Source organism: Myxocyprinus asiaticus, chromosome 42 (assembly GCF_019703515.2).
Source record: "Myxocyprinus asiaticus isolate MX2 ecotype Aquarium Trade chromosome 42, UBuf_Myxa_2, whole genome shotgun sequence".
Lineage (NCBI taxonomy): Eukaryota > Metazoa > Chordata > Actinopteri > Cypriniformes > Catostomidae > Myxocyprinus > Myxocyprinus asiaticus.
The window spans coordinates 9,848,721-9,876,679 of record NC_059385.1 but is presented as its reverse complement, the minus strand read 5'-3'; the positions used below and the strand labels follow the sequence as shown (position 1 = coordinate 9,876,679).

The 27,959-nt window shown below is 39.4% G+C and overlaps 1 protein-coding gene across 1 annotated transcript; it reads right to left on the bottom strand.

Annotated features, from left to right (window-relative positions):
* Positions 1-13: 13 nt before the first annotated feature.
* smg6 (SMG6 nonsense mediated mRNA decay factor) lies at positions 14-26,782 on the bottom strand. Its single transcript, XM_051683351.1, has 19 exons — positions 26,691-26,782; positions 22,833-25,131; positions 22,342-22,534; positions 21,970-22,080; positions 21,671-21,777; positions 19,621-19,699; positions 19,311-19,421; positions 18,829-19,047; positions 15,537-15,598; positions 15,148-15,293; positions 14,912-15,028; positions 14,403-14,577; positions 13,803-14,019; positions 10,434-10,601; positions 10,072-10,239; positions 9,683-9,827; positions 9,383-9,600; positions 1,800-1,881; positions 14-1,693 (listed from the first exon to the last, which is right to left on the bottom strand). The coding sequence occupies exons 1-19, from the start codon at positions 26,779-26,781 to the stop codon at positions 1,563-1,565; spliced, it is 4,839 nt and encodes a 1,612-aa protein (XP_051539311.1). The 5' UTR covers position 26,782; the 3' UTR covers positions 14-1,562.
* Between the last annotated feature and the right edge of the window lie 1,177 nt (positions 26,783-27,959).

Genomic DNA, 27,959 nt, shown 5'->3' with positions numbered 1-27,959 from the left:
ACAAACAACAAACTCCAATGAATTTTTAATCAATTTTACGACATTAAAAACAAAAGACCTCATGTTACAACAGAACAATGGTATCGCAACAAAAGGAACAATAAAGTGAGGAAGATACTTTGACCATTAAAACAAATTAGCTCTAAAATGATGAATAACATTTATTCTCAAGAATTCACATTAAAACTAATGTTTATCTGTGGAAATGGAAAAAAAAAAAAATCAACTCAGAAAATCTATTTCTACATGCAAGGAGAGACAAACATATTAATACAGGCTGGCAAATAATATTTATGACCTTTTTAAAGCTCTACAGGAAAAACTATGAATTAAACACATTTTTAGACTCTGCTGTGTTTGTGAACAAGCAATGCAGTGTACTGGATGTCAGTTAAACAAATGCATACATCTGGTTTCACCATTTTTGGTACATTGTCTTTTGTCTTTCAAAATGTTTTTCCACAGAGATGTTTGAACAACCGCAGAAAAAGTGCAGCTTTTATTTTTTTTATTTAGTGACAGGTACACTTGAATTTTCAGTAATGCAACAGAAGCACCGTGACATTTAGACTCTTCCTTAAACAGAAATGTGTAGTGTTAAGACTACTCTCATAACCAATTAATTACATCAGTATTTACTTGACATCAGTGTTGAAAATACTTTTATTCAGGAGTAACTGAGGTTATATTTTTATATCTTGACATAATTACATATAGAATTTGTGAATCAAAGATGTTTTCATAGAGCTACTACAGAAGATTAGATGGTTACAACGGTGTTAGAACTAAATTGTGATTGATAACTGATAAATGAACTGTTATTGATAACTGATAAATGAATTGAAATGCAACGCTGACTTAAATACACATGTATGTCATAAGAGCATTAAAATAATCATGCTTGGAGCAAACAAAAGCATGCACTAAGGCAATGAAACAACACAATAAACGGCATTACACACATGTGCCTTCCAGGCCACAGAACAAGAGCAAGAGGGGACATCAAGCTGAATGTCTCATCGCTCTGACCCCCTCACACTGCCTCCTACTGGAGCTCTCACCTCATAACAGACCATTGAGGAGCGAAATAAGTTCTCTATTTGCATAGAGAAATCTTCCTCACACTGAAACGAACTCATTACCAGCGCAACTGGCCACTCTTTCTCTGTGATTCCACACAATCACTGCAAGCTGGCACTCTAAACAGCAGATGGGCCAATGCTGGTTTCGCTCTAACACCCTGCATGCATTCACTGATGTCTCTTCATCCAGGCCTTCTATACTTCAAACAAACCCCTAAATCAGCTAAACTGGTTTCACCCCTCCATACTTTCCTTTCTCTCTCAGAAGCAAGCTGCTGTCCATGCACGCTGCATTTTTAGGGGAAGATCTCCGTTTCTCATAAAGTGGTTTGGTTTCTCACTCTGTGCTCTTTCTGTCAGACAAAAAGCTTGTATTTTCCCCCTTTATATTCATCCTCTCTCTCTCTCGGACATAATTTCCTCTCCAACTGTTGTAGTGGAGGACGAATGGTTTGTACAGCAGTAGATCTGGTCTGTGGTTCAGCCTATTTTAGCCCAGCTCAGGAACGCCGGAATGTCTCGGACCGGAACGTTGCGTGTGAGAGCTTTGACTCGCAGGTTGCGGTCATCTGTGAGCAGGACCACCTCCCTGCGCAACCTCACCGGCCCATCTGGAAGAAAATACACAGATGTGTTGGTCAGATCGGAGAATTTCAAAAGGAAGAAAACCACATAAATGAAACTAGTAAGTATTAAGTAATAAGTGAGATGGTTCACTTCTCTCAGCAGGCATAAAGTCCTTGGCTTTGTCCTGACAGTAGTGCAGACAGCAGGACAGGATGACATCATCGTTGTTGCCCTAAGGAGACAGATACACAATGAATGGGTGGGTTTAAAATAGAGCATAAAGTTTCATGAGCATATAAACCTTAAAATTACCCTCTAAGGGGCCATTCGCTCTGGATGCATTCAAAAATAGCAAGAAGAGAATGCTTGAAATGTGTTTTACGACTTGTGTCATGATGTTTAGTCACGAGAAAGACCGCAAGAATCAATGAGGTTTGATGTTATTGGCATGTCACTATATATGATTTGTGTGGCGTTTATGAGAGTAACTTAAATTTCAGTCTGTTCTTCACTCAAAGTGATTGTATGGCTTCAGAAGAATTGGAATATATTGCAAAATTCGCATCAACTACTTTTTCTGTGGTTTTAAGATGTTTTTACATATTTTAGCAAACTCAGAGAAAATAACCACAACAATCCCTAGGTGTTTATTCAGTACTGTGGCTAAACTGGTTAGGAATAAAGCCTCAACTGGATCAGATATTGCGTCGAAGCACAATAGTAACTTCATTCATTTCTTTACTGATAAAATTGAAATCGTCAGAAATAAATCTGGAATTATGCGATTATACAGCACCTCAGAAAACATTGTCTCACAATTTTCCTCATGAGCAACTTCAATCCTTCGTTGTCATTGGTCTTGAAGAGCTAACAAAGCTTTTCGAAACAGCGAATGCAATAACATGCATGTTAGATTCAATATCAACTAAGATCTTAAAAGAGGTGTTCTTTGCTATGAATCATCATCTACATATATACAGCTCTGTAGAAATGATCTCCATGACACCATTTGAGTAAAAGGTTTGCATAAACACATAGACATTCATGGGACAAAATACTTTTATAAGTACAAAATACTACAAAAAACGCGTCTAAAATTGCTTTGTGTCGGATTACAATATTCACGTCATTTGCTGCGAGATAGAATGCACACGTGCTGCTCACTGTAAAAAACAAAATATGTCAGCTCTGTCAACAGGTATTTCGTTAGGCAGTTGCTATAATCTAGAGACTGACAAAACATCATTAATAATTCTGGTACCATTCCGGATGGACTCTGTAATCGCAGCGATGTATTCATTTTTATTTTTTTTACTTTTCTGAGAATGTATACTTATTCCAGCAAACTATTTGGCTATATTAAACAACAGCTAAACCTTTTAAAACTGTAGTTTAGAATGGAAGATTACATTCATGCAATGTTGGTAGACTTCTTTGTCATTTATTCATGTTCTCTGTTTGAAAACATCATATGTCAATTTATTTAGCCTATTATATATTAAATATATTATTCTTGTAGTTATTATATAAAAAGCATAGTATGTGATTATTACTGTAATATAAACATTTTTGCAAATTGTTTGTTGAATATTTTCTCTGTAAAATAAAGATGAAAAATATTGGTTCTGGATATCGGTTATCAGAGATGTAAACATACAAATAATCGGTATCATATCGGTTGTAAAAAATCAATATCAGTCGATCTCTATTATTAACCAATATTAACAACATTTAATAAATGCTGTAAAAAAAAAAAATTTGTATTTCATGATACCTAATGCATTAACTAATGTTAACACATTTAACAAACCTTATTGTAGAGTGTTATCAATAATTTTTAACAAACACAGCTATTGTTGATCAGCACAAAACCACCCAAACAGAGTGCAGAAGTTATGAAATCCATTGCTAATATTTGGGAAGGGATCATCATGACAAGATGGCCGCCTCGGTGTGGAGCTCTCCAATTCTTTTTATTTATTTTTTTGTCCTGTGTTTAGCAATTTGTTTCAAATCAGTTTTACCAGGGTCAAACTGCTGAACATTTGGCAGCACATACCAGACAATCTTTTCCATTTTTTGACTATTCGGACGTTTTGCTGGACATTTTAGAGGCGAAACTGTGTTGTTCAAGCACGCTTTGAGATGCAAGTGAGGGAAGCGAGCCGGCGCGCTGGTCCAGCTCCGACAGCGCGGCTTTCGAACAGCGCTGCCGAGTATTCATCTAGCGAATCTCCGCTCTCTTCCTAACAAAACGGATGAACAAAATCTCCTCACTCATACAAACAAGGACATTCAAACTCTGTTGGGCTGAGTGAAGCCTTTCCAGCACAGCACATTACATCTGCCGGGCTTCCAGCTGTTCAGAGCGGATCGCATTGCGGAGTTAAAGGGGAAAATGAGAGGCAGTGGAACATGCTTTTACATCAATTAAATTCTCAGTGATTTTAACAGAGCCAACTTCACCCGTGAAGTGCTAAAATACAGACAGCACATTACATGCCCCACCAGAGACAGAAATATATTGGATCACTGCTACACAACATTAAAGGATACATATCGCTCTGTCCCTAGAGCAGCTTTGGGACTATCTGATCACTCTCTGGTTCATCTTCTTCTGACCTACTGGCAGAAACTTAAATCAGCTAAACCTATAATAAAGACTGTAAAAAGATGGACCAATGAAGCAGAGATGGAACTACAAACCTGCTTTGAATGCACTGACTGGAGTGTTTTTGAAGGTGCAGACACCAACCTGGACGAGCTCACAGATACTGTAACATCATATATCAGTTTCTGTGAGGATGTGTGCATTTCTAGTAGGACTTATTAAACGTTCAACAACGACAAACCATGGTTATTAAACATTCAACAATGACAAACCATGGTTTACAGCAAAACTCAGCCAGCTTCATCAGGCCAAAGAGGATGCTTACAGAAGTGGGGATAAAATCTTGTACAATCCGGCCAAAAACTAACTGACAAAAGGAGATTAGAGTGGCTAAAAGAAGCTATTCTGAGAAGCTGAAAAACACGTTTTCAGCTAATGACCCTGCATCAGTGTGGAGGCCTGAAAGATATTACCAACTACAAAGCCACAACCCCCCAACTCTGAATGTATTTTACTGAAGATTTGAAAAGCCCAGTCTCACACCCCACACCCATGCTGACCTTCACTTCACACAAACAACTCCTACAACCACCCTCCTCCCCCCTTATGCTACTCAACCTGCACTTAACACCTGTGAAGAGGATGAGTGCCAGGTCTTCCGGAAACAAAAGACAAGGAAAGCACAGGGCCCAGACGGTGTTTCAACCACTTGTTTAAAAGCCTGTGCCAACCAACTGGCCCCAATCTTCAAAAAGATATTCAACACATCACTGGAGCCCTGTGAAGTTCCCAGCTGCTTTAAACGCTCCACCACCATCCCTGTCCCAAAGAAACCCAAGATCGCAGGACTTAATGACTACAGACCCGTCGCTCTGACGTCTGTGGTCATGAAGTCATTTGAGAGACTGGTGTTGGCCCACCTGAAGGACATCAGTGGACCCTTTCTGGATCCTCTTCAATTTGCTTATCGAACAAAAAGGTCTGTGGATGATGCAGACAACACTGGATTGCGTCATATCCTGCAACATCTGGACAGACCAGGGACATATGCAAGGATTCTTTTTGTAGATTTCAGTTCACTTTCAACACCATCATCCCAGCTATTCTCCAGAATAAATTAACCCAATTCTCTGTTCCCACCTCTATCTGTCAGTGGATCACCAACTTTCTGACGGACAGGCAGCAGCTAGTGAGACTGGGTAAATTAATTTCCAGCACCTGTACGATTAGCACTGGTGCCCCCCATGGATATGTGCTCTCCTCACTACTCTTCTCCCTGTACACAAATGACTACTCCACCAAGAACCCCTCTGTCAAGCTCCTGAAGTTTGCAGATGACACTACTGTCATCGGCCTCATCCAAGATGACGACGATTCTGCATACAGAAGAGAGGTTGAACAGCTGGCTGTCTGGTGCTGTCAAAACAACCTGGAGCTGAACACGCTCAAAATAGTGGAGATGATTGTGGACTTCAGGAGGAACACCCCAACATTGAACCCGCTCACCATTCTGAACAGCACTGTGGCAGCAGTGGAGTCATTCAGATTCCTGGGCTCTACCATCTCACAGGACCTGAAGTGGGAGACCCACATTGACTCCATTCTTAAAAAGGCCCAGCAGAGGTTGTACTTCCTTTGCCAGTTGAAGAAGTTCAACCTGCCACAGTTCTACTCAGCAGTCATTGAGTCTGTCCTCTGTTCTTCAATAACTGTCTGGTTTGGTGCAGCTACAAAATCAGACATCAGAAGGCTACAAAGGACATTTCGGACTGCTGAGAGGATTATTGGTTGCCCCCTGCCCTCCCTTCAAGAACTGCACACATCCAGAGTGAGGAAAAGGGCTGGAAAAATCACTCTGGACCTCACTCACTCAGCCACTAGCTCATGTATTGCTGACTAAAGCAGTCAATGCAGACTGTTTTAAACGCCATTCAGTAATCTTTTATTACTAATCATGCAAGGCCATATCGCAATTCAATCCATAATGCTGCATTAATGGATATCATAGCAATGTCTCAGAGGTCAAGACTGAAAGATTTTAAAGAGATTTCCCTCAACATGTAGGCTACTTACTGTAAGTGCTGCTATTACAATTGGCACGCTGGTTTTTTTCACATTAATGTGAAAACGACAATGAATAAATATTTTATATTACATGTTCTTATGAGTGCCGACCCCTCTTCATTGTGTGGCTGGTATTATTTTTGCATTGTGCATTTAAATTAACAGAGTTTTTGCAGAGAGCAGTCACCCAATGTTTTTTATTTTTTTTTATTATTATTGCTAAATCAGAATTATAAAAGAAAGAATAAATCATTTTCTGTTAATTATGTACTAACTTACAATAAACCTCAGGAAATTAAAAATATTATTCAAAAATATTGGTACATTCTTTCCACAGACCCTTACAGGAAATTTTTTAACATATTCATTTACAAATGATCCTGTAATTTAGCAAATAAATTGGTAAAACCTGATGCAGTTACAGAAAAGAAACATGCATTCATAAAGGGTTGTTATCCATGCAGAAACAGTGCAGCTTCCTCCTCTATAATAAGAACCCATCATTTCACAGACTTACAGGAAAAATCTTTTATATTAACTCATTGATCACACGTTCTACATCACGTGATCTATATGTTAAAATGCCTCTGTCCATTAATCTATGTTGGAAAGACGTCAAGATCTTTAAAAAAGCATATAAGTGAACATAAATCAGCTATTAGAAGACATGACGTTACCTCACCAATCTCTAAATATTTTCATGATTGTAACCATGATATAAAACAGTTAACCTCAGGGCTCGACATTAAGGACTGCCCGATGGCCTGGGGCCAGTGAGAGAGAGATTCGGGCCAACTGCTAGAACTGTCACTTGCCCGATCGGGCCAGTGCATCATTTATAACATTAGTGCAAGAAAACAACAAGTGAGAGAGCACAAAAATTACACTGAGCGAACTAAGTATTCTAACTGACGAGCGAGCGTGATTCTATTTAGCTCACAAAGATGCACAAGCACATAATATACTGGACGAGCCGAGGCAGAGTCACGTGCAGACACCGAGTGCACTCTACTAATACTGTCCTCGCTCTTTTCCATGTGTCTTAGCAGCAGCTATTACCAATGTGTAGAAAATAGAAGGGAAAAAACCCACTTAATGAATTTCGTTGCGGGACTGCACGTCTTGCGCAACATTTTAAGTATCCCCGCACATTCTGTGTTCACAGTGCATGAAATCCCCACATTTTTCATTTTCACATGTTGGTGAAAAGCAGTAATCCACACATTGCAACACAAGAAATCAACAGTTTCTTTCAATAGGAATGAAAATTCATGTCTCTCTGTGTATATGTCTCATCATCATCTCTCTCCGTGCAGCGTTGACTGTTTAACATGCATGTGCTCTCGTAAAGGGACAGAGCGCTAGTTTTATTCCCACTGTAAATAAACAGTTAGAGATGAAGCGCCGAATGAGACGTAATAAACTTTGTTAAACCCCAGTTATACACGTGTCTGCTCAATATCCAAAATGTAAGTATAGATTTAATTAGGTTTGTTTCAAAAGGTAAACATTAACTCATCATAATAATAGCGTTTGATATGAAAAGAAGCAAAATCACTATGGCTATTAGGCTATTATTATCAGATCTGTTCAGTTGCAAGGTGAAGACGAATATTCAAAACAGTCTACTTCATATCATACTAATGAAACACCAGTTACATTTCTCATTTCTGGACCGTACAGGTATTTTTGTTTTTGTGCTTTGTATATCAGTCAGTGTTGGTCTTTAGGTTGTCTGATTTCATGTTATATACAGTACACATTCTTAATTCACAGATTAGGCCTAATATCTCCCTAATGTATATGACACGTCACAACCGATTTGGTAGCAAGTCTCTTCTCAGGGATTCATATGTTTATTACATTCAGACAATAATCACATCTTTAACTCAGTGATTAAATCTTTGATCCTGTGTGTGAATACACTACACATGGCCAAAAGTTGCATGACAGCATGACTAAATGGGTGACCGAAAACACATCTCCTCCACAGAACTCTTCACTTAAAAACACATGCGTAAATGGCAGGACGGCTGAGGTTAATATGAAGTATTTATGAATTTATATCTGTAAAGTGTTTTTATGGGATTACATAAGGCATAAATCATATCTTGCAAATTATAAATGTGATTCAATTTTGTGGGACATTGCCTTAAAAACATAATATATTTTAAAAATATTTACCTTCGGACACATTTTTAAAGCCATGATGGTAAAAACAGCTATTTATCATTTTTGTGTGGGGCCAGTGAAAATATTGGCAGGGTCAGTAAAAATCTAAAGCACTGGCCCAACCGGGCCAGTAGAAAACAATCCTTAGCGTTGAGCCCTGAACCTGTATAGGAATTGAAAAGTAGATAGTTTCAGAAGAGTTTTCAAAACTTCTACAACGGGAAGCTTATTGGATGTATTGTTTGATGTCCATTGGGCCTTAATGAGGATTTTGATCTCTCCTGTTACCTCTAAGCATCCCTAAATAGTCTCTCACCAATACTCTGTTGAATAGAAATCATTATTGTACTGTCATTTTGTATTTCACTTTGCTATTGATTAATTTTTGCACTTGACTATAATTGGTGATATTGATTTATGAATGGCATTTGTTGCTTGATGCGTCAGATCACCATTTATTTTCATCAAACATGTATTCATGATTTTATAGTGGCTCATATACTGTGATGGGGTGAATTGTATGTTTGCATCTTATATGACTGTATTAATATGTACTCAGTCTTATCTGGTGAACTCTTTATGTGATTCTAGGTGGTGATATGGACCTATGAAAGGCACTAGTTGCTTAACATATTGGATCACTTCACAGATGCATTAAGATGTCCGGTCTAATTAAAGAGCTTGTCAAGTAATTAAGGAGAGAATCATGTTTGTTGAGTGTTCCAATTACCTGTATTTAGAAGTTGATGCCCACACCATTTAAAAAAAAAAAAAAACTCCTGTACTGTGAGATATGAATAAAATATAAGAAATTGATAACCCTAACCCTAACCTAACCGATCAGTAATACCATACTATTTCTAAAGGGAAACCCCCACACACAGACCTTTTGTCCAGAGGTGTCTTCGCTGCGGAAGGCAATTGACTCCAGCGTGTTTCCTCTGCTGGTGAGCGCTCTGATGCAGGGATCTCTAGACTCAAAGGCTTTTTCCAGAAACATCACTGATGCTTTGGCTTTCTCCTGCACCTGCCTAGCATGTGTGCCATTCCCGATCCCTTCACGACTGTCCTGCCCTTTAGCTAGACCGTCCAACTCGGTGATCACTGATGGAAAGAGAATACGATTAAATTAGACCAAAAAACTAAAAGAGAAACTGTGCATCTTGATTATCAGTGATGGACTCACCAATAAGGGGCACAACCAGGACATATGTTCCACAGGCCAGAAGCTTCCTCAGGCCATCCAAGTGATCTATGAAGCCGTTTGTGTCAGGAACCAAATAGAACGGTCTGATCTCAATCTCCAGCTGCCCACCAGTCTGCAAAACAGCCTGAAGGACAAAAAAATGCATGCACTCTATCATCTTTAACTGGACACATCAATGTCAGAGCTGTAGCTCAGCAGTTTGCACACATGCTCTGACATACTGAGTTGAAACACCACTGAAAGATTTTCCTTGCTCTTTTGAAATTGAGTTTGAAAGTTTGTGGCCAAAATAAAAATAAAGTGGCACTGTATATGCGTTGAAGGTGTTATAAATTACTATAAAAGATGGTATTGTGAGATAGAGATACCTGAATCTTGTCCCTGCGTTTTTGCTGCTGTGCTAGCTTGTGTGTGAGAGCGTGGCGCCGTGCCCTCAGCTCTCTAATATCATCCTCACTTCCGTCTCCTTCCATCTCTCCATCTATCTCTCCTTCCGATGCCGAGAGAGACGATTCCTCCACAATGACATCATCATCCTGAGAAAACAATGGAATTAGTTGAGCTCCACCCAGATGGTTAATTATACTTACACACTGATGGGTGGGTTACTGAAAAAAGATTCTCAGTTTTTGGAAAAGCACAAAACCGTTGATACAATAAAAATAAAAAAATACAAGTAAAACTGAATAAACTTCTTTCAGGTGTCCAAGAAATCTGAGTTTCACCTTACCTGTTCTTGTGCTTGCGTCTTGTCCTCTGCACTTATGCTGGGTGTAGGAGATGATGCCATTGAAACATACTTCCCTCCCTTAAATGCCAGCAGTGGCTCCTCCTGTCCACACAGAGCCTCCAGGAAGTACTTCAGAACAGTCACTCTTTTACAGTCAGCTGCTATGACCTACAACAGAAAAACATTTGTTTTTCATGTGTTCAGGCTGCTATAGAAAACATCCTCATTTATGAGATTAATTAAATGTGCTTAAGATCATCCTATTTATTTAACACATAATTTGACATCATAAGTGTTTAACTTTAGTTTGTGCGATTTCTAAAGTCTGGTTAGAATGACCCTGTTTACACCTGGTATTAAGATTACCGTTTCAGGTGATCCGATCACTTGTGGTCAGCCCTATTTACAGGTCTAAACGGTGTTGAAAACTTTTTGTGATCAGATCACACAAAATGCATACGATGGTAGTCAAAAATGCATGTGACCAAATCGCATTTGAGGTGTAAATGCTAATTCGTCTTAAATCCATCCAGGACAGCAGTGAAATGCCACCCCACCGGTCAATGAACTGCTGCGTTAAAACAAGAGTTTAAACTTTGCCGGTTACAAGCTGCTTTAAAATTAAATAACTATCCGATTAGAAAACGTGAAAAAGCGAACACATACACAAGTACGAGAACTTCATGGATCTTCCTCAGTGTGTCTGATATCAACATGCAAGGACACAGATGACAAGCACACACATCTGGAGCTAAGGTGTATATGTAAAATCCACTAAAATATCGGAGTTTGTCCTTAGATTCAATTTCAACTGCATCTTGGAGAAACATCGCAGCAGTTTTAGTGCTTTAATAGTCTTTTCTGACTTTGTTGCGCTTTAATATCATGCAGTAACACAATAACATAGTGACTGATGCATGTCGTCATGAAATCAGAGACCCTCCCCTCCAAATCTGAACACAAGTGGTCACAGGAGACGCATTTACACTCATTTCAAAGTATATGGAAAAGACCTTCTTATGGGCTCAATAATTTATAAATGAAATACAGATGGAATGTTTAACAAAAGTAAAGTAATTTGCTCTCTTTTAATTTAATAATTTAATTACCTATCATTACAGCTCAATAGGACAGAAATATCACTAGTCAAAAAGTTTGGGCACACTTACTTTTTATTATTAATACTTAATAATAATTTAACAATATGAAATGTTATATTACAAAAATAACAAATATAAAAAATATTAATAATTTTACTCTTTATTATTCCCTAATTTTAGAATAATAGCAAAGTCATCAAACTAAGATAACACCAAATTTTGTAGAGATTTAAAAAAAAATTCAATAGAATGGAAGTATTTTCCATGTATGCTGAGCACTGGTTAGCAACTTTTCCTTCACTATTCAGTCCAACTCATGCATAAAAAAAAAATATACAATATTGGTTTTATAAAGAAATTCATAGGTATAAACAATTTATGTTTGCCTACAAAACTCATTTCAATAATTTAGTCATAAATATTTAGATCAAAATGTTTTTAAGATAATGAAAACCATAAATTCAGTCTAGTTTGCCCAAAGTTTTGACTAGTAGTGTATGAGTGAAACACATGGTTGATAGTACTAAGGTCACTATAGGACAGCTGCAATCATGAGATTAAATATGATGCATTACAGCTTGTGCGTGAATCACCCAGTACGCAATATGGCAGAGCATGAGGGTGATGCGATGGATCACTCGGAGAAGATGTTTGTTTGTTTGTTTATACAGGTGCATCTCAATAAATTAGAATGTCGTGGAAAAGTTCACTTATTTCAGTAATTCAACTCAAATTGTGAAACTCGTGTATTAAATAAATTCAATGCACACAGACTGAAGTAGTTTAAGTCTTTGGTTCTTTTAATTGTGATGATTTTGGCTCACATTTAACAAAAACCCACCAATTCACTATCTCAAAAAATTAGAATACATCATAAGACCAATAAAAAAAACATTTTTAGTGAATTGTTGGCCTTCTGGAAAGTATGTTCATTTACTGTATATGTACTCAATACTTGGTAGGGGCTCCTTTTGCTTTAATTACTGCCTCAATTCGGCGTGGCATGGAGGTGATCAGTTTGTAGCACTGCGGAGGTGGTATGGAAGCCCAGGTTTCTTTGACAGTGGCCTTCAGCTCATCTGCATTTTTTGGTCTCTTGTTTCTCATTTTCCTCTTGACAATACCCCATAGATTCTCTATGGGGTTCAGGTCTGGTGAGTTTGCTGGCCAGTCAAGCAGACCAACACCATGGTCATTTAACCAACTTTTGGTGCTTTTGGCAGTGTGGGCAGGTGCCAAATCCTGCTAAAAAGCTGGTCAGCAGAAGCAAGCATGAAGTGCTCCAAAATTGGTAAACGGGTGCAGTGACTTTGGTTTTCAAAAAACACAATGGACCAAAACCAGCAGATGACATTGCACCCCAAATCATCACAGACTGTGGAAACTTAACACTGGACTTCAAGCAACTTGGGCTATGAGCTTCTCCATCCTTCCTCCAGACTCTAGGACCTTGGTTTCCAAATGAAATACAAAACTTGCTCTCATCTGAAAAGAGGACTTTGGACCATTGGGCAACAGTCCAGTTCTTCTTCTCCTTAGCCCAGGTAAGACGCCTCTGACGTTGTCTGTGGTTCAGGAGTGGCTTAACAAGAGGAATACGACAACTGTAGCCAAATTCCTTGACACATCTGTGTGTGGTGGCTCCTGATGCCTTGACCCGAGCCTCAGTCCATTCCTTGTGAAGTTCACCCAAATTCTTGAATCGATTTTGCTTGACAATTCTCATAAGGCTGTGGTTCTCTCGGTTGGTTGTGCATCTTTTTCTTCCACACTTTTTCCTTCCACTCAACTTTCTGTTAACATGCTTGGATACAGCACTCTGTGAACAGCCAGCTTCTTTGGCAATGAATGTTTGTGGCTTACCCACCTTGTGAAGGGTGTCAATGATTGTCTTCTGGACAACTGTCAGATCAGCAGTCTTCCCCATGATTGTGTAGCCTAGTGAACCAAACTGAGAGACCATTTTGAAGGCTCAGGAAACCTTTGCAGGTGTTTTGAGTTGATTAGCTGTTTGGCATGTCACCATATTCTAATTTTTTGAGACAGTGAATTGGTGGGTTTTTGTTAAATGTGAGCCAAAATCATCACAATTAAAAGAACCAAAGACTTAAACTACTTCAGTCTGTGTGCATTGAATTTATTTAATACACGAGTTTCACAATTTGAGTTGAATTACTGAAATAAATGAACTTTTCCACCACATTCTAATTTATTGAGATGCACCTGTAAAGTAAGTCATGCTGAGGGTGCCTGTGTGTACGTTACTGACCGTATCTGCTCCCTTGTCTATATAGCAGGGATCCTGCGGAGCAGCAAGCAGAGGGACAAACCCAGCCAGCATTTTATCCTCCTCTAGCTGCAGGACTCGGAGCTCCTCATCTCCTTCTCCATCTGCATCGGCTTTATACAGCAGAGACTCACTGTGATACACGCGTGCCAGAGAGTTGCACAGGTCCGCCAGGCATTGCCACACATCTGGACTTCCCCTATAAACACACACACAGATCAGGGCACAGTATTAACCAGAGTTCCAAACAATTTTGATCAATAAATATCATTCATGATAATCGGATAAGGATTTTTAAAACCATTTTATTGAGATTGCACTCACAACGAGCAATTTCTGACAGATTAAAAATATTTTAGAGCCGAGTGTACCTTAAACTGACAATATACATTTTCATGACTTTTTGCACCCATTCACACTTGCATTGTTTGGACCTACAGAGCTGAAATATTCTAATAAAAATCATAATTTGTGCTTTGCAGAAGCATGAAATTCATACACATCTGAGGTGGCATGAAGATGAGTAAATGATGAATTTTCATTTTTGGGTTATCCCTTTAAATCAACACGAGCAGTACTTACGGCATACTGCATGGAGGTGGGTTCCACTGTTCTGGGTGTCCAAGCATCCAGTCAGACCAGACCTTGATGCTGGGCAGCAGCTCTCGGAGGTCAGAGGTGAACGCAGACACACGTACCATCCCCTCCTCATCATCCATCTCATCAAACTCCCCCAATTCTTCTGCAGGGATTGGCTCTAAGAGAGAAAAAATGAAAGATTTTTTTTTTTTTTTACATCATTCACAGTAAAGATAGCTCATTTTTGGGTGAATTATTCCTTTAACATGTTTAATTTCTGTGCAACTAGCAGCACCAAACAGAATCGGAAAAATAATGACTGATTTCAAACAAGTTTCACACACTACCCTTCTCATCCATTGTTTGGTGAAATCAGGTAGTCCACCCCCAAATGCATAGCATTGTTTGACCCAGTCAAGCCACCTAAACAAAAAGACTGCAATTCCATTTGGTACCGCTAGTGGCACAGAAATGACACTTCAACTAAACTCACAAGATTTTACCAGACTTACCAGCCGGCGTTTCCTTCAAAAGTTCAGTGCAACGCTGCACCAGCAGACCAAACATAGCTAAACCTAAAGATGTGGTCTGCTCCTCCAAAACAGATCGAGTTTCACCCTGCCCTTTAGCTAATCAAGGGAAATTGAGAGACATGGCAGAGAAAAGTGAGAAGCAAGGAAGACGAGGTAACAGAGAAAAAGTCAAATTTTTGAAAATGAATCAATACTACACATTACTGTACTTTTACCTCTGATCTGTGCGTTATGGATGGCGAACATGTTGATAGTGATAATCTGCAGCATGCGCGTGCTGCCGAGTGGGGAGGGGCTATGCTGGAGGAGGGCCCGAAACTCCTGCAGTACTTTACTGGCTACAGCAGGAAAACTCTCCATTCTGAGGACCAATTACAATACAATGTGCAAATGATTATTAGACTTGATTATGTTTCTGATTATTCTAATAATGAATTAAGATGTTGTTTCACAGCATATTATTAATGGGGTTTTTAAAACCCTAAAGATGTTCTGAGATGATTGGGCATTTGATCAAAGGTTTGTGACTCACATTAACAACAGCAAAATAATACATTTAAAAAAAATGGAACTTCATAATGAACCTGTATATATTAAGACTTACCCTACTTTGGTGAAGAGCTTTCCATGAGAGTGCAAGAAACTCAAAATGAATCTCTTATTAAGCTGTAAAGACAGAAATGAGGAACTGTATATAAAAGCAGCAGAAACTGTTGTAATTACAGTGATCACTCATTATAGTAAAAATGGAACACGTTTTTCCACATGAAACCAACTGCTCCTTAAGTGTACACAAATCACAACAGCTTGATTAGAAAACAAAATGATCAGAAAACTAACAAACTCACCTTGTTTATCTGATCAATCTAAAACGCTCTCATTCAATTAAATCAGTGTATTGCCTGAAGCAATTGACAAATGACGAATGGATGGACGAAAGGAGGTGAAATTTCTTAGTGTAAGTGCGCATTTAATGCTGACGTGGGAAAATATTCAAGGTTACGGAGATGACGGCTGCCTCACAGCCCACTGATGCCCTTTTCTGCCATGGATGGGTGACTCATAGTGAGTCTCATCCTGTGCGAGACTCATAAACAACTCAAGATGACCTCTTCTAATGTGTGCGTGTTTTTGCATGAGCATGTCAGCACGTATGTCTGCCTTAGTTTGTAACAGAGTTCAGCTCACAAAATATTTTCCTTTGTTTACACGTACACTCATTTGACAGATTGTAAACTTAGAAATACAACGTCAAGAGTTGACACGAAAAAGGTCATTGTAGCTATAAAATAACTGTAATGGATCTAACTGCAGCACAATGCGTCAGATTTCGAAGGTAGACACAAAACCCAGGCAACATAAAACCTGGCCTCTCGCTTTTTCTTTCAGATTTTGTTCAAGTTTTTATTCTCGGCAGCCACAAAAAATAGATAAAAGGAAATTAGGGAAATAGATGTAACACTGCTTGATGAACACAAACCAGGTGTGATGCAACAAGTTTCCAGCTAATTTTACTAAAGTAATTTTTCTGATTTGAAAAGGCAAAATACGGTCTAGTGACAAAATCAGACAACCAGAACATATTTAATGTTTATTAAACAGCTATGGGGAGCACGATGCAAGACCAATGAGATTTCACTGTGGGAAGGACTACTCAACAACAAAACCAAACGACCAGCAAAATGGAACAGGCGTGTTCTGCCGTGGGGGGAAAGGGTATGCTGGAAGAGGGCCAAAACTCCTGCATTACTCTACTAAATTGTAGCAAATCAGAACACATTTAATATGCAATACAGCTAAGTGGAGCGAATTTTGCACCACTGAGATTTCACATGAGATTTTCACTAACGTACAACTACTGTACCAAGCACTACATCACAAATATAGAATCAAGCAACCAACAAAATGTCTTGTCGTTAGAGGGCTCGACATTAACGCTTGTCTGCTTGTCCGGGACAAGTGGATTTTTGAGGGGGCAAGTGAAAGAGAAGTACCTGCACGACCAGACAAGCAGACTGATTAAAACGTCAGTAACAAAAAAATAACCAGCTATATTTGTGATAGCCTAGGCCTGTGTCACTTATTAGAAAGTTCATATTCTGCTGTTGAAAGTAATCAAGAGCACGTAATTTTATAATTCGCAATCGATCTAGTAACAGCTGCACCCTGTTTGACTGACAGGCCGCGTGTGTATGTTCTGAAATGCTCGCACTAATGCACGCCTGAACAGTCATATACATTTCAAATTTAACCAAAATGCCCATCTTGGTGAGGTATTCATTTAAACACAGGGAGTGATGTCTAAAGTGAACGCAAACAGCTGAGAAAAAAGCAGATTTGTATTAAAATGTCGGACTTGTAAGTATAAATGAAGTTAATAGACCTGCTGCCATCTAGTGTAGTGAGTCATTATAATAATCAAACAACCATAACAAGAAAACACTCACTGCTCTTAACTGCGTTACTTTAAATAGTATTAATGTATTATAATCATACAGTAAAGACCAGTAGTAGTTTTATGTTGCACTTCATTCTGAATGTTTACTTGAATACTTGAAACTGCTGTTAAAAACATTTAAAGCTGTTATAAAAAAGCACAGAATTTTCTTAATTTGTATTTTCTGTTCTATTATTTTTAATCGATTTCTATTCATTGCTGTTTTTTATTGTTATTTTATTACTGAATGTTTACTAGTCTTGAATAATTACTTAAGAACTTGAAACCAGGGTCTGGGTAGCTCAGCGAGTATTGACGCTGACTACCACCCCTGGAGTCGTGAGTTCGAATCCAGGACGTGCTGAGTGACTCCAGCCAGGTCTCCTAAGCAACCAAATTGGCCCGGTTGCTAGGGATGGTAGAGTCACATGGGGTAACCTCCTCGTGGTTGCGGTTAGTGGTTCTCGCTCTCAATGTGGCACGTGGTAATTTGTGCATGGATCGCGGAAGGTAGCATGAGTCTCCGCAGTGTCATGCACAGCGAGCCACGTGATAAGATGCACGGCTTGACGGTCTCAGAAGCGGAGGGAACTGGGACTTGTCCTCCGCCACCCGGATTGAGGTGAGTAACCGTGCCACCATGAGGACCTACTAAATAGTGGGAAATGGGCATTCCAAATTGGGAGAAAAGGGGATAGAAAAAAAAAAGGAACTTGAAACCATTCTTCCATAATTAACAAATTAGTTAATGTTATTATTTGTTGTGGTATTGAAGCTGGTATTGAGAATTGTCAAATTTCACTACCGACTACTGAAATGTTGATATTGTGATAACGTATAGCCTACATTGTACATGGTAGATCTTGCTGCAATAACATGATGAAAAAGTAGATCTCATTCCATAGAAGAGTGAGCATCCCTGCTGTTAATTGTGGTGATGGAGGCTTTCCTTTATTTGACTACCATACTTGACATAAAATAATTATCATATGACAATAGCCTCCTCCCCTGCCCAGTTCAGTTTATATTTCCGTCGCAGAGAATTGAACTGATTGCATAGGTACACTATTAGGTTGGGCATATGTCATAATTTTACAAAAAAATACACATAAACTTTGACGTTACTTGATCATGTAGCTTAAATGTTAAAAGTAACTTTTTTACTCAGACAAGTGAATGACCAATTTACTTGTCCGGAGGACAAGCACATGACAATGCTTACTGTCGAGCCCTGCGTTATATCAACCACTTAGTATTTACTCAGTATTTATCACTTTAACACAGTGCATATGATTGGGACATGTTGTTAGGCCAAGGATACTGATGAAAAAATGACCGGGAAAAAAAACAAAACAAACGGAAATGAATAAATTACAGTACATGATATAGCTGTTAGCATAAAAAAGGAAGAGAACAAACAAACAAGTGGTAAGAAAACAGGTGTTATCCAAGCACTCACATCACTGGCACTCAGAATGCCCAGCTCCCCGTCCTGCTCCGAGTCTTTTCCCGATTCGCTTCCCTTTGTACGAGACGTGCCTGGATGTCCACTTGGAAGAATCCAGATCTCTACACGGGTGGTGTCTTCCCCCCGACCACCACGCCCACCTGCATGACCTTTAGGGCCACGAGTATCTCCATCTATATCCTGCTTCTGTCTACGTTCAATCTGGTCAGCCTGGGAAGACAAAGTGAAAAGTTCTCCTTGAACAATTTTTATTGTTCTCCTTGAAGAACTCCTTAAAACATTTTCCTTGAACAAAAAAAGTGAAATATTGTCCTTGAACTATTGCTAACAAATAGCTAATTCTAGTTCTAGCACACAGGAGACAGTCAAGTTTTTCCCCAAACACAGATTGCAAATATTTCTAAATGGTGATGTCATGCAGCAATGTGTTATAACTGGATTAGTCAAATGAAGCAGCAGTGTAACATGTATACCTTGCGCTTGGCTTCCTCAAACAAACTCATCAGGCTCTCTTTGGCTGTGAGGATTGGGTTACTCGCAGCTAGACTACGCATGTAATAGTAAACAGCATCAAGCTTTCGCTTCTGATAGAGAGATTGGAGAAAAAAGAACATGCTTAGATTTCAATTATTATTCATAACTGAAGCAACACCAATAACTAGCAAAAAAAAAAAAAAAACATGGTTTTTAAAATATAAATTAATTTAAAAATCGTGAAGAAACTGAGTGGCAAGAATGCTCGGTTATTAGACTGTTTCAATAGGCAAATTATTGTGTTCTCACCGTGTATACTGCTAGCAGAGCCAGCTGGTTGTAAGGTCGCCCGTTTTTTGGCGCAATCTGCTGAGCTTTCAGATACCAACTGCACATAAAACGAGAGAATGATTGCTTAACTCATTAAACGATGCATTTTTGGGCTGCTGTCTGCAATGTTTCACACTCAAATTTAAAAGCTCACTATTCACACACACTGTGGACTAAATCTAACAAATTGTCTATTTTTTTCAGAAATTCCCCGAAATAACAAAAAGACTCCAATTATTCATATTTTTATGTTTATCATAAGATTATATGTTTATAATCTTATGACAAACTGAATTTTTTTTTCTCATCTTTTTTTTTGTCCCAACTTTTTAAGCATGTAATTCTGGTTCTGTTTGCTCTCTCACTTTGAAAGTCTTATTTTGTTCCAATAGATGACAGCAAGTACTAGAAAAAATAATTTTTCTCTATCACATTCCATCACAATATACAGATTTGAAATGTAGGTGGCGCTCTAATACATTTTAGCCCTCACAGATTTACTCGTCCATAGACATTGTCTAATTTTCAGTTTATGCATCATCCTTATCGTTTCATTGAATATCTCGGCCACTTAGGCCTTGTTCAGACTGCCACTAAAAATCTGATTTTTTTGCATATCCAGATAGTATCCAGATGAGTTTTTGATAGTCTGGACAGCAAAAAACCACATGAAATCAGATTTTTCTGAATCTGATTCAAACGCGATTGAAATCAGATTTTTTCAGATGCGTCTCAGTCCGGACACTCTGGCTGCTCAAATCGGATTTCAAATGGTCTTCTGCGTCACTCTTAACGCGACACACACAATGATGACATCAAAAATCGGTGACTGCAGCACGGAACATCACAATATTTCCCAGTCTCCTTCGTCGCTGAGTTTTTCTTGTGCGACGGAGAAGTTCTGTACCACGACTGGACAGGGCGTTTATTTGGAGAGCGAGATGATGCACCTCCATTTTTCCCGCATCTGTTTTGAAAGCATCGTAATGTGGGTCCCACTACGTCATTACCAAAGCAACCCATGCAGATAGGTTGGTTATGTCTGAACGTGCAAATCTGATTTGATCACTTGCAATTAATAGTGCGGACAGTCTGCCTGAAAAGATCGGATTTGCCTGCAGTCTGAACATAGCCTTAGTGGAATAGAAGCTCAACCGAGGTGTCATTAGATAGCTGAGATCATCACCTTTGCGTATGATGTATAACATTTTATCAGCAATAGTCACTAACATACTTTTATGATGATTTGTTTAGCATGCTTTTCCAGCTGGATGGCATATTTTGTTCTGGACATCTAAGATATAATATTGGATTATTCAGCCAAGCAAGCTCACAGACAAGTAAAAAAATGGCTCATTTTTAGACAACTGCCTAAGGTAAAATCAGATATAAAGTTTTAGCTATTTGGGCTTACAGCAGCAATAATCGGTGCATAAAAGAGGCGTATGTATTTGATGACTTACAGAAATCATATTTCCTTTTATGATTCTTTTTAAAATCTTTCAAACTGTGGTATTAGGGCAAACATCCCATTCCTGAGAATAAGAGATTTGATATATGACTTGTCCATTTAAGTGCCATGTGAAAGACTTTTATATTCAAATGAATATTCCTACCCCATTACATCTAGGGGGCGTTAATTTGTGACGCACATGTTTTCAGGCCTTATTTTGTTATTTTGTGTAACAAATGCAAAAGTGATGGCATTCTCTTAAAAGTTCAGATTCTAAGCTTTCAAACGATACCTCATATGCCTGACCCATGTGTATGGGGACTTTAACGTTTTAAGTTAAATAACTTTTCAAGATATGGCAGGTCCAAAGAGTCTAAGGGTTTAAATTGAACATCCACACAACACACACACACACACACACAAAAAAAAAAAACGGGTATTATTAAATGGACATTATTAAAACCAAGAAATTATAGAAGAATTTACACTGTCATAGGTCATAAATAGTCATAAATAAACATATTGGATCACTTGTATCCTGTGTATCCCCTTGTATCCCCTCTGAACATGACTCACCTTCGTGCCTTCCCATAGTTAGCAGAGTCACTGGCCTGTTCACGATATCGTGCGATATCTCCCTGACAGATCATGCAGCGCTGGGCACTGATCAAAGCATACTTCACCTGCAACAACGTAAGAGGATTCACACTTGCTGAATGTGTCTGTACAACTTTTAGCTCCTATTTTAAAACTGCTTGACCTAAAATGACAGATCAGTTTTTGTACTTTAAAGCTGATCAGTATAATATTTGTTTGGCTTGAAGTAATAATGTTAAGTATTTGGGATTGTTGATAGTAGCACAAAAAGTGTGTACCGTCTTGCGTAAAGGTCTTGCTCGTATAGCCATGCAGTCCATATAGTCTTCCAACTTGAACTGAAACACTGTCTGCAGGTTTTTCAGCAGTGAGTCGAAGAATAATGACCCCTAGAGCAAAAAAAAACAAAAAAACATTGTACCTTACTTTCCTCCCGCATAAGGTCGATATAATTCAGTGGAGCTACATCAAACCACAAGAAACCTCTCTTTCCCAACACTAATTCATAGTTTAATTCTACAGTGAAGACCAGTGGTGATGAACTATGACAATTATGAAAGGCAATTAAATAAACGTGTTGGGGGACAAACAAATTAGACCATGATAGTGAATTTCACATAGAGGAATTAGACTGTTTTGCACATATATACCTCTTCCAGTATGGACATAAGCATAGTTTTGATCTGTGGGGAGGTGTCTGAGGTCTGGTCCTTCAGTAACTGCCTAAACCTCTCAATCACTTGGTAGAACACATTCTTCCACAGCGCCTGGTCCAGATTCTGAGAGTCTGAAAACTCTATGTCTGTCAAAATCACCCGCTCGTATAACGTTAGGAGTTCAGCCCTGTATGAACAACAGAAAAGACAAGGAACAAGTTAGAGGAAGACAGAAAAGTTTAGTATAACACTCAGACTACTATAATGTCCAACAAAATATGAACAAATGCTACTCAAAGTTACCATCTATAAAGAAAAACTGTTAGTTGTTTTAGGCTGAAAATGTTTAAAGGTGTAAAAAAAAAATTATAGTGCTCTCAATTTCAATCTTCTAAATGGAGCACTCACCTTCTGATATATGCTAATCCATTAAATCCATTCTAATATATGCTAATCAACTCACAACTTGCTTAATTTTTTCTCACCTGAGCTGGGCCATCCTCTCCAGTCCTTCCAGGCTCAGTCTGTCCCGGGACAACAGATTACTGAGCTGCAGCTCTTGACTGTCAGCCAACCGCAGCAACTTTCCCAGCTCCCCTCCGGTTTGTACCTCTGCCTCTTCTGGGGTGAGAGAGGACCCCCCTGGAAGAGGGTAACTTTGCCCATAGGGTCCATAAAAAGGTGGCATAGCAGAGGCGGGATACATTCCATTAGAACCAGGAATTTGGTAGGGAATAGTATATGGGTATGGATAACGTGGTGGGGTGTTCGGGGAATTGGCTGCTAAGGGATAGCAGTAGGGGTTGTCAGAATTCTGGAATTTGTAGTAAGCCATTGCAGTAGCTTGCTGATTTTGGAGGTACTCCCCCTGGCGGACCGGAGGACTTCCAGTCGTTTCATCATCAGTGTCCAGGAAGTGCAAGGTGCCATATCCACCCTGTTGAAAATACAAAGCCTGATGGAGAGATGCATTCTGAGACTGTTTGCTTGACACAAGAGCTGGTTTCTTATCTGGGTTGTTTGGGTCCCAAAGGCGTCTTGTCCCACCTCCACGACCCCCTCTTCCTCTGCTCAAACCCATTCCACCTCTCATTCCACCAAGCTGAGGGCCAGGCTCAGGGGCCATAGTCAGATCCGTGTGGGCGGGAAGAACCAGGATGCCCCTTCCATGACCTCTCGGGTTTAGTTTTTTCTGGCTTGCTTGTTCCTCATTGGCACCTGAGGATGTGCTTGAATGCTTGTCCAAAGACACTCTTAAGATACCTCCTCGACCACAAGATGCTCTTAGGCCTCTACCGCCCCCTTCAAGACCCCTGTGAGAGGTCCTTGCATCTTCAGCATCTCGATCTCTTAGATCTCTTTTATCTTCTCTCTCCCAGGCCTCATTTTCCTCCAGCGAGTCGGTGGACGACAAGGTTCGAGCTGTCCTCCTCCTCTGCCGGGTTTGGCTCCCTCGGACAAACTCCCTCTGTCCGGATGTTCTCTCTGTAGTGCGTACCGCTGACTCCGTAATTGCACCCTCTGCCCTCCATCTCTCAGCCTCAGCAAGCCCGTCCATGCTGGTCCCACTACTGGCCGAACTTGTGCTGTAGGTGCGGTTTCGAGGTCGTCGGATATCCGACTCAGAGTAACGCTTTGACACGGAGTTGATTCTGTTTGAATCTGCTCCTTCAGATATTTTCCCTCTGTCTCCACCCTTAAATTTCAGTCTGTTGCCTCTTTGTTTTTCGTGGTTAAGATTCTGGTCACGGCTTCCTTCTTTTCCACCTACATTTCTCTGTCGTCTTCCCTCTGGTCTTTTACATTTCTCTTGCTCAGGTTGAGTTGTCTCAGAGCCTCTTCCTCTTACCTCCCCTTCCTCTTTTTTAGGGAATACCTGGTTGCTTTCCTTCTCCTTTCCTGGTCTGGATTTCCCATTTCCCTTTTCTTTTTTTTGGTCCTCTCCCACCCCAGCTTGGCCTCTTCGTCCTTCTCCACTAGGTTTTCTCCTGTGAGGACCATGTTGCCTACCTTCCTCTCTATTTTTCTCCGACTCTACTCTAGCTTGACCGCTGATGCAGAGATTGTTGACTTTACCAGTTATACTCTCGACATTACTCTCGCTGATGTTTGCAGAGGGGGAGTCTACATTTCCTTCAGACTGTTTTCCTTGATCTTGCATTTTCCTGCTATCTTTTCCCCATCTGTTTCTTTGCTTTTCCTCTTTCTCCTTCACTTCCTCCACAGGTAAATACATACAATCATCTTTTTCCACTGATTTATCACCCACTGCTGCTTCTTTCTTTTTGTCCTCTCTGGTGACACCGTCGAGTTCTTTGCTTGTCCCAGTTTCTCTGTTTCCTTGAGACCTCCGCCCCCCTGGTTGATATATCTCACGGTCAGGTTTACGCATCTTTCGAGACTGCTTTGGAGACCTGGATGTACCAGCACTGGTGGCGTCACTGCTTTTAACAGCGTTTCCATCCATAAGTTGGTGGTTTTTATCGCTTACACATTCTTTAGGATTATGATCCTTTGTCTCAGGCTGACTGTCATTTGGAAAGTCTCTGCTGTCTATTCCATGGTTGTAAGAGCATTCAGGACTGGTTGGTGAGTTGCCAGGCCTTTTCACGTCATTATCAGAACTGCAATCTCCTTGGGGATGCATGCTGTCTGAAAAAGCAATGTGTGCTTCTCCTGCGCTGTCCTTGCGTCTGCTTGACTGACCACCACCAGGTTTGTACCGCTGCAGGTCTGGACGTTTACCATCTCGTTGCCATTGTTTCTTACCCTCCTCTCGCAATTCTATGAAAAAGAAGAAATGAAAGCAGAAAAAATTACTTTAACTGGTTGGAAGAGACAACGTTCCACTGGGTGGCCCAAAAAATAGCAGGGCAGGCTAAGCAAGTTATTACATACTGATAAAAAACAATTGTCTTTGGGATATGTTGAATCAAATGACTCACATTCAAGGAATATTACAGGTTTGATACAAGTTAAACATAATCGACAGCATTTGTAGCATAACTGATAACCACAAAAAAAAATAAAAATAAATAAAAAATCATCCCGTCCCTCGTTTATTTAAAAATTGCGGCTCCAATAAGGCACTTACAATGGAATTAAATGGGGCTGTCCATTAAAATTTTAAATACACACTGTTTCAAAAGTATAGCCACAAGACGTAAACATTAAAATCATGTTTACACGTAGGCTATAGTGTCATAAAATTGCTTATAGGGTTTACAGTGTTGCGTCATCATGGCAATAGTTGAAATATTGAATCTAACTTTACACAAAAAAGGTTAGTAAGCAATTTTTCCACACTAAAATCATGTGAACACATAATGTTTAAATTTTTTGGCTATATTTTTGAAACAGTGTGTATTTTAATGTTTATGAACTGGCCCTATTCACTTCCATTGTAAGTGCCTTATAGTAGTTTCTTTTTTAAACTTATTTTGCTTCCTTTTTTTAAAAAAAAAAAAACAACTGACGAGCTGATATTTTATTTGGTGATCAATGTTGTCACATATGCTGTCGATTGAACTTAACTTGTATAGAACCCGTGACATTCCATTAAGACCAGGTATGAGTTAAAGTAAATAAGATCAATTTTGATTTCATGTTGACTTCGAAAACATGAAATCACAATTTATTACTTGGCTTAGTAACTTACTTCACTTAGTAACTTATCACAAACATACAAGTTATTATGTAAATATTTAGCGAACTTTGTGATTTTGTCTAGTTTATAATTGGTTCTGGTTCTTTAATAAAAAAGGTACGCATCAAGCATGGAGAAAAGGTCAGATCACAACATATGATGCCTCTAGTGATCAAAAAATCAATAATGGATGCTGTTGCTATGGCATCCGAGGAAACAACCTGTTGCATGCACTCTAGATTAACCCAGCAAAAGATATTGACTAGTCACACAAGGACTGCAATGACTAACTAGTGATTTAAAGTTAAAGAGTTGGGATAGGACAGCTGGCTATACATAAACTCTCCTATTAAATCTACTACATACATGAAGTTGCCGCCTTCTAAACCAGAATGACAGTTTGCATTACGCTTGCTTCTGTGCCCAAATGCAAATGCTGATCTCTTAAATTCTTATTTTGAGTTACATGACGCTGTAAAGATACAAGCTTGTTGTGTTACAGGGGAAAATCACGCAGAGGTGGATAAACGTTAAAACGAGCGACTCTTATTCCGCTTGAGCGAAGACTGTTATGAACTATTATGCTAGCTAGCTATTAGCCAACTGAACCCTAAGTTTGCCGTTTCATTTCAAAATGGAGCTTGTGTCAGACAATACGTTTTATTAATTATTAAAGAATGTTTAGGGGGACTCTGACCTTTTAAACTGTCGCGGTGTGAAGTAAAATTCGACGCTTCTTCTCGGAGCTCCGCGGCTGAAATTCGTACTCTCTCCAGCTCGTCGGCCATTTTCGTCGGAACCAAACACAAACACACGGTGGCTCGGTAGTGCCAATAAACCACAGAACGCGTTTAGAAATTGACACGTTACCATCCGTCCTGAACACAAGCGAGGCTGCGTGGCTTGTCATGACGAATAGCTGAAATAGTCAGTTAAAAATAGTCATTGCCAAATCACACGCTTAAAAATTATGTAATAATATTGCAAAATGGAAAATTATGTATTCATATGATATACATTAAAAACACAAAAAAGTACTGTGGTGGTATCATGCAGTAGCTAGTGGGGTGAAAGGTGGTAAAGATTCTAGGGGCCCACAGATCCAGGGGGGCCCCACAACAAATTCTAAACTGTATTTTTTTAATAGGAAAGGGGCCCTGACCAATATACAGTAAGGAGTCCCAGAATACCTTGCTACAGCCCTGGTAATACCATGGTGCTTTGATTCTATGGTAGTAAATGGTAAACCATGGTATCAGAATCAGAATCAGCTTTATTGCCAAGTATGCTTACTCATACAAGGAATTTGTCTTGGTGACAGGAGCTTCCAGCGTACAACAATACAAAAACAATACAAAAACAGCAGCAAGACATAGATAATAATAATAATAAAAAAATAATAATAATTATACACATACGTACAGACACACACATACATACATACACACATACACATGGGTAGTGCAAATCTAATACAATCTGTTATGTACAGGGCAAATACAAATCTGTTATGTACAGTGCAAATGTTTTTTTTTTTTTGCTTTTTTTTTCAGAGGAATGAAATGGCAGAAGAGGTTGGATGTGTTGGATAAATATAAGAAAGACTAAACTGTGTATTGCACATAGTTATTGCTCAATGGGGCAGTTTAACTGTTCATGAGATGGATAGCCTAAGGGAAAAAAAAAACTGTTCCTGTGCCTGACGGTTCTGGTGCTCAGAGCTCTGAAGCGTCGGCCAGAAGGCAACAGTTCAAAAAGGTAGTGGGCAGGGTGAGTGGAGTCCAGAGTGATTTTTCCAGCCTTTTTCCTTACTCTGGAAGTGTACAGTTCTTGAAGGGGGGGGGGGGGGGGACAATAATCCTCTCAGCAGTCCGAACTGTCCTTTGTAGTCTTCTGATGTCTGATTTCGTAGCTGAACCAAACCAGACAGTTATTGAAGTGCAGAGGACAGACTCAGTGACTGCTG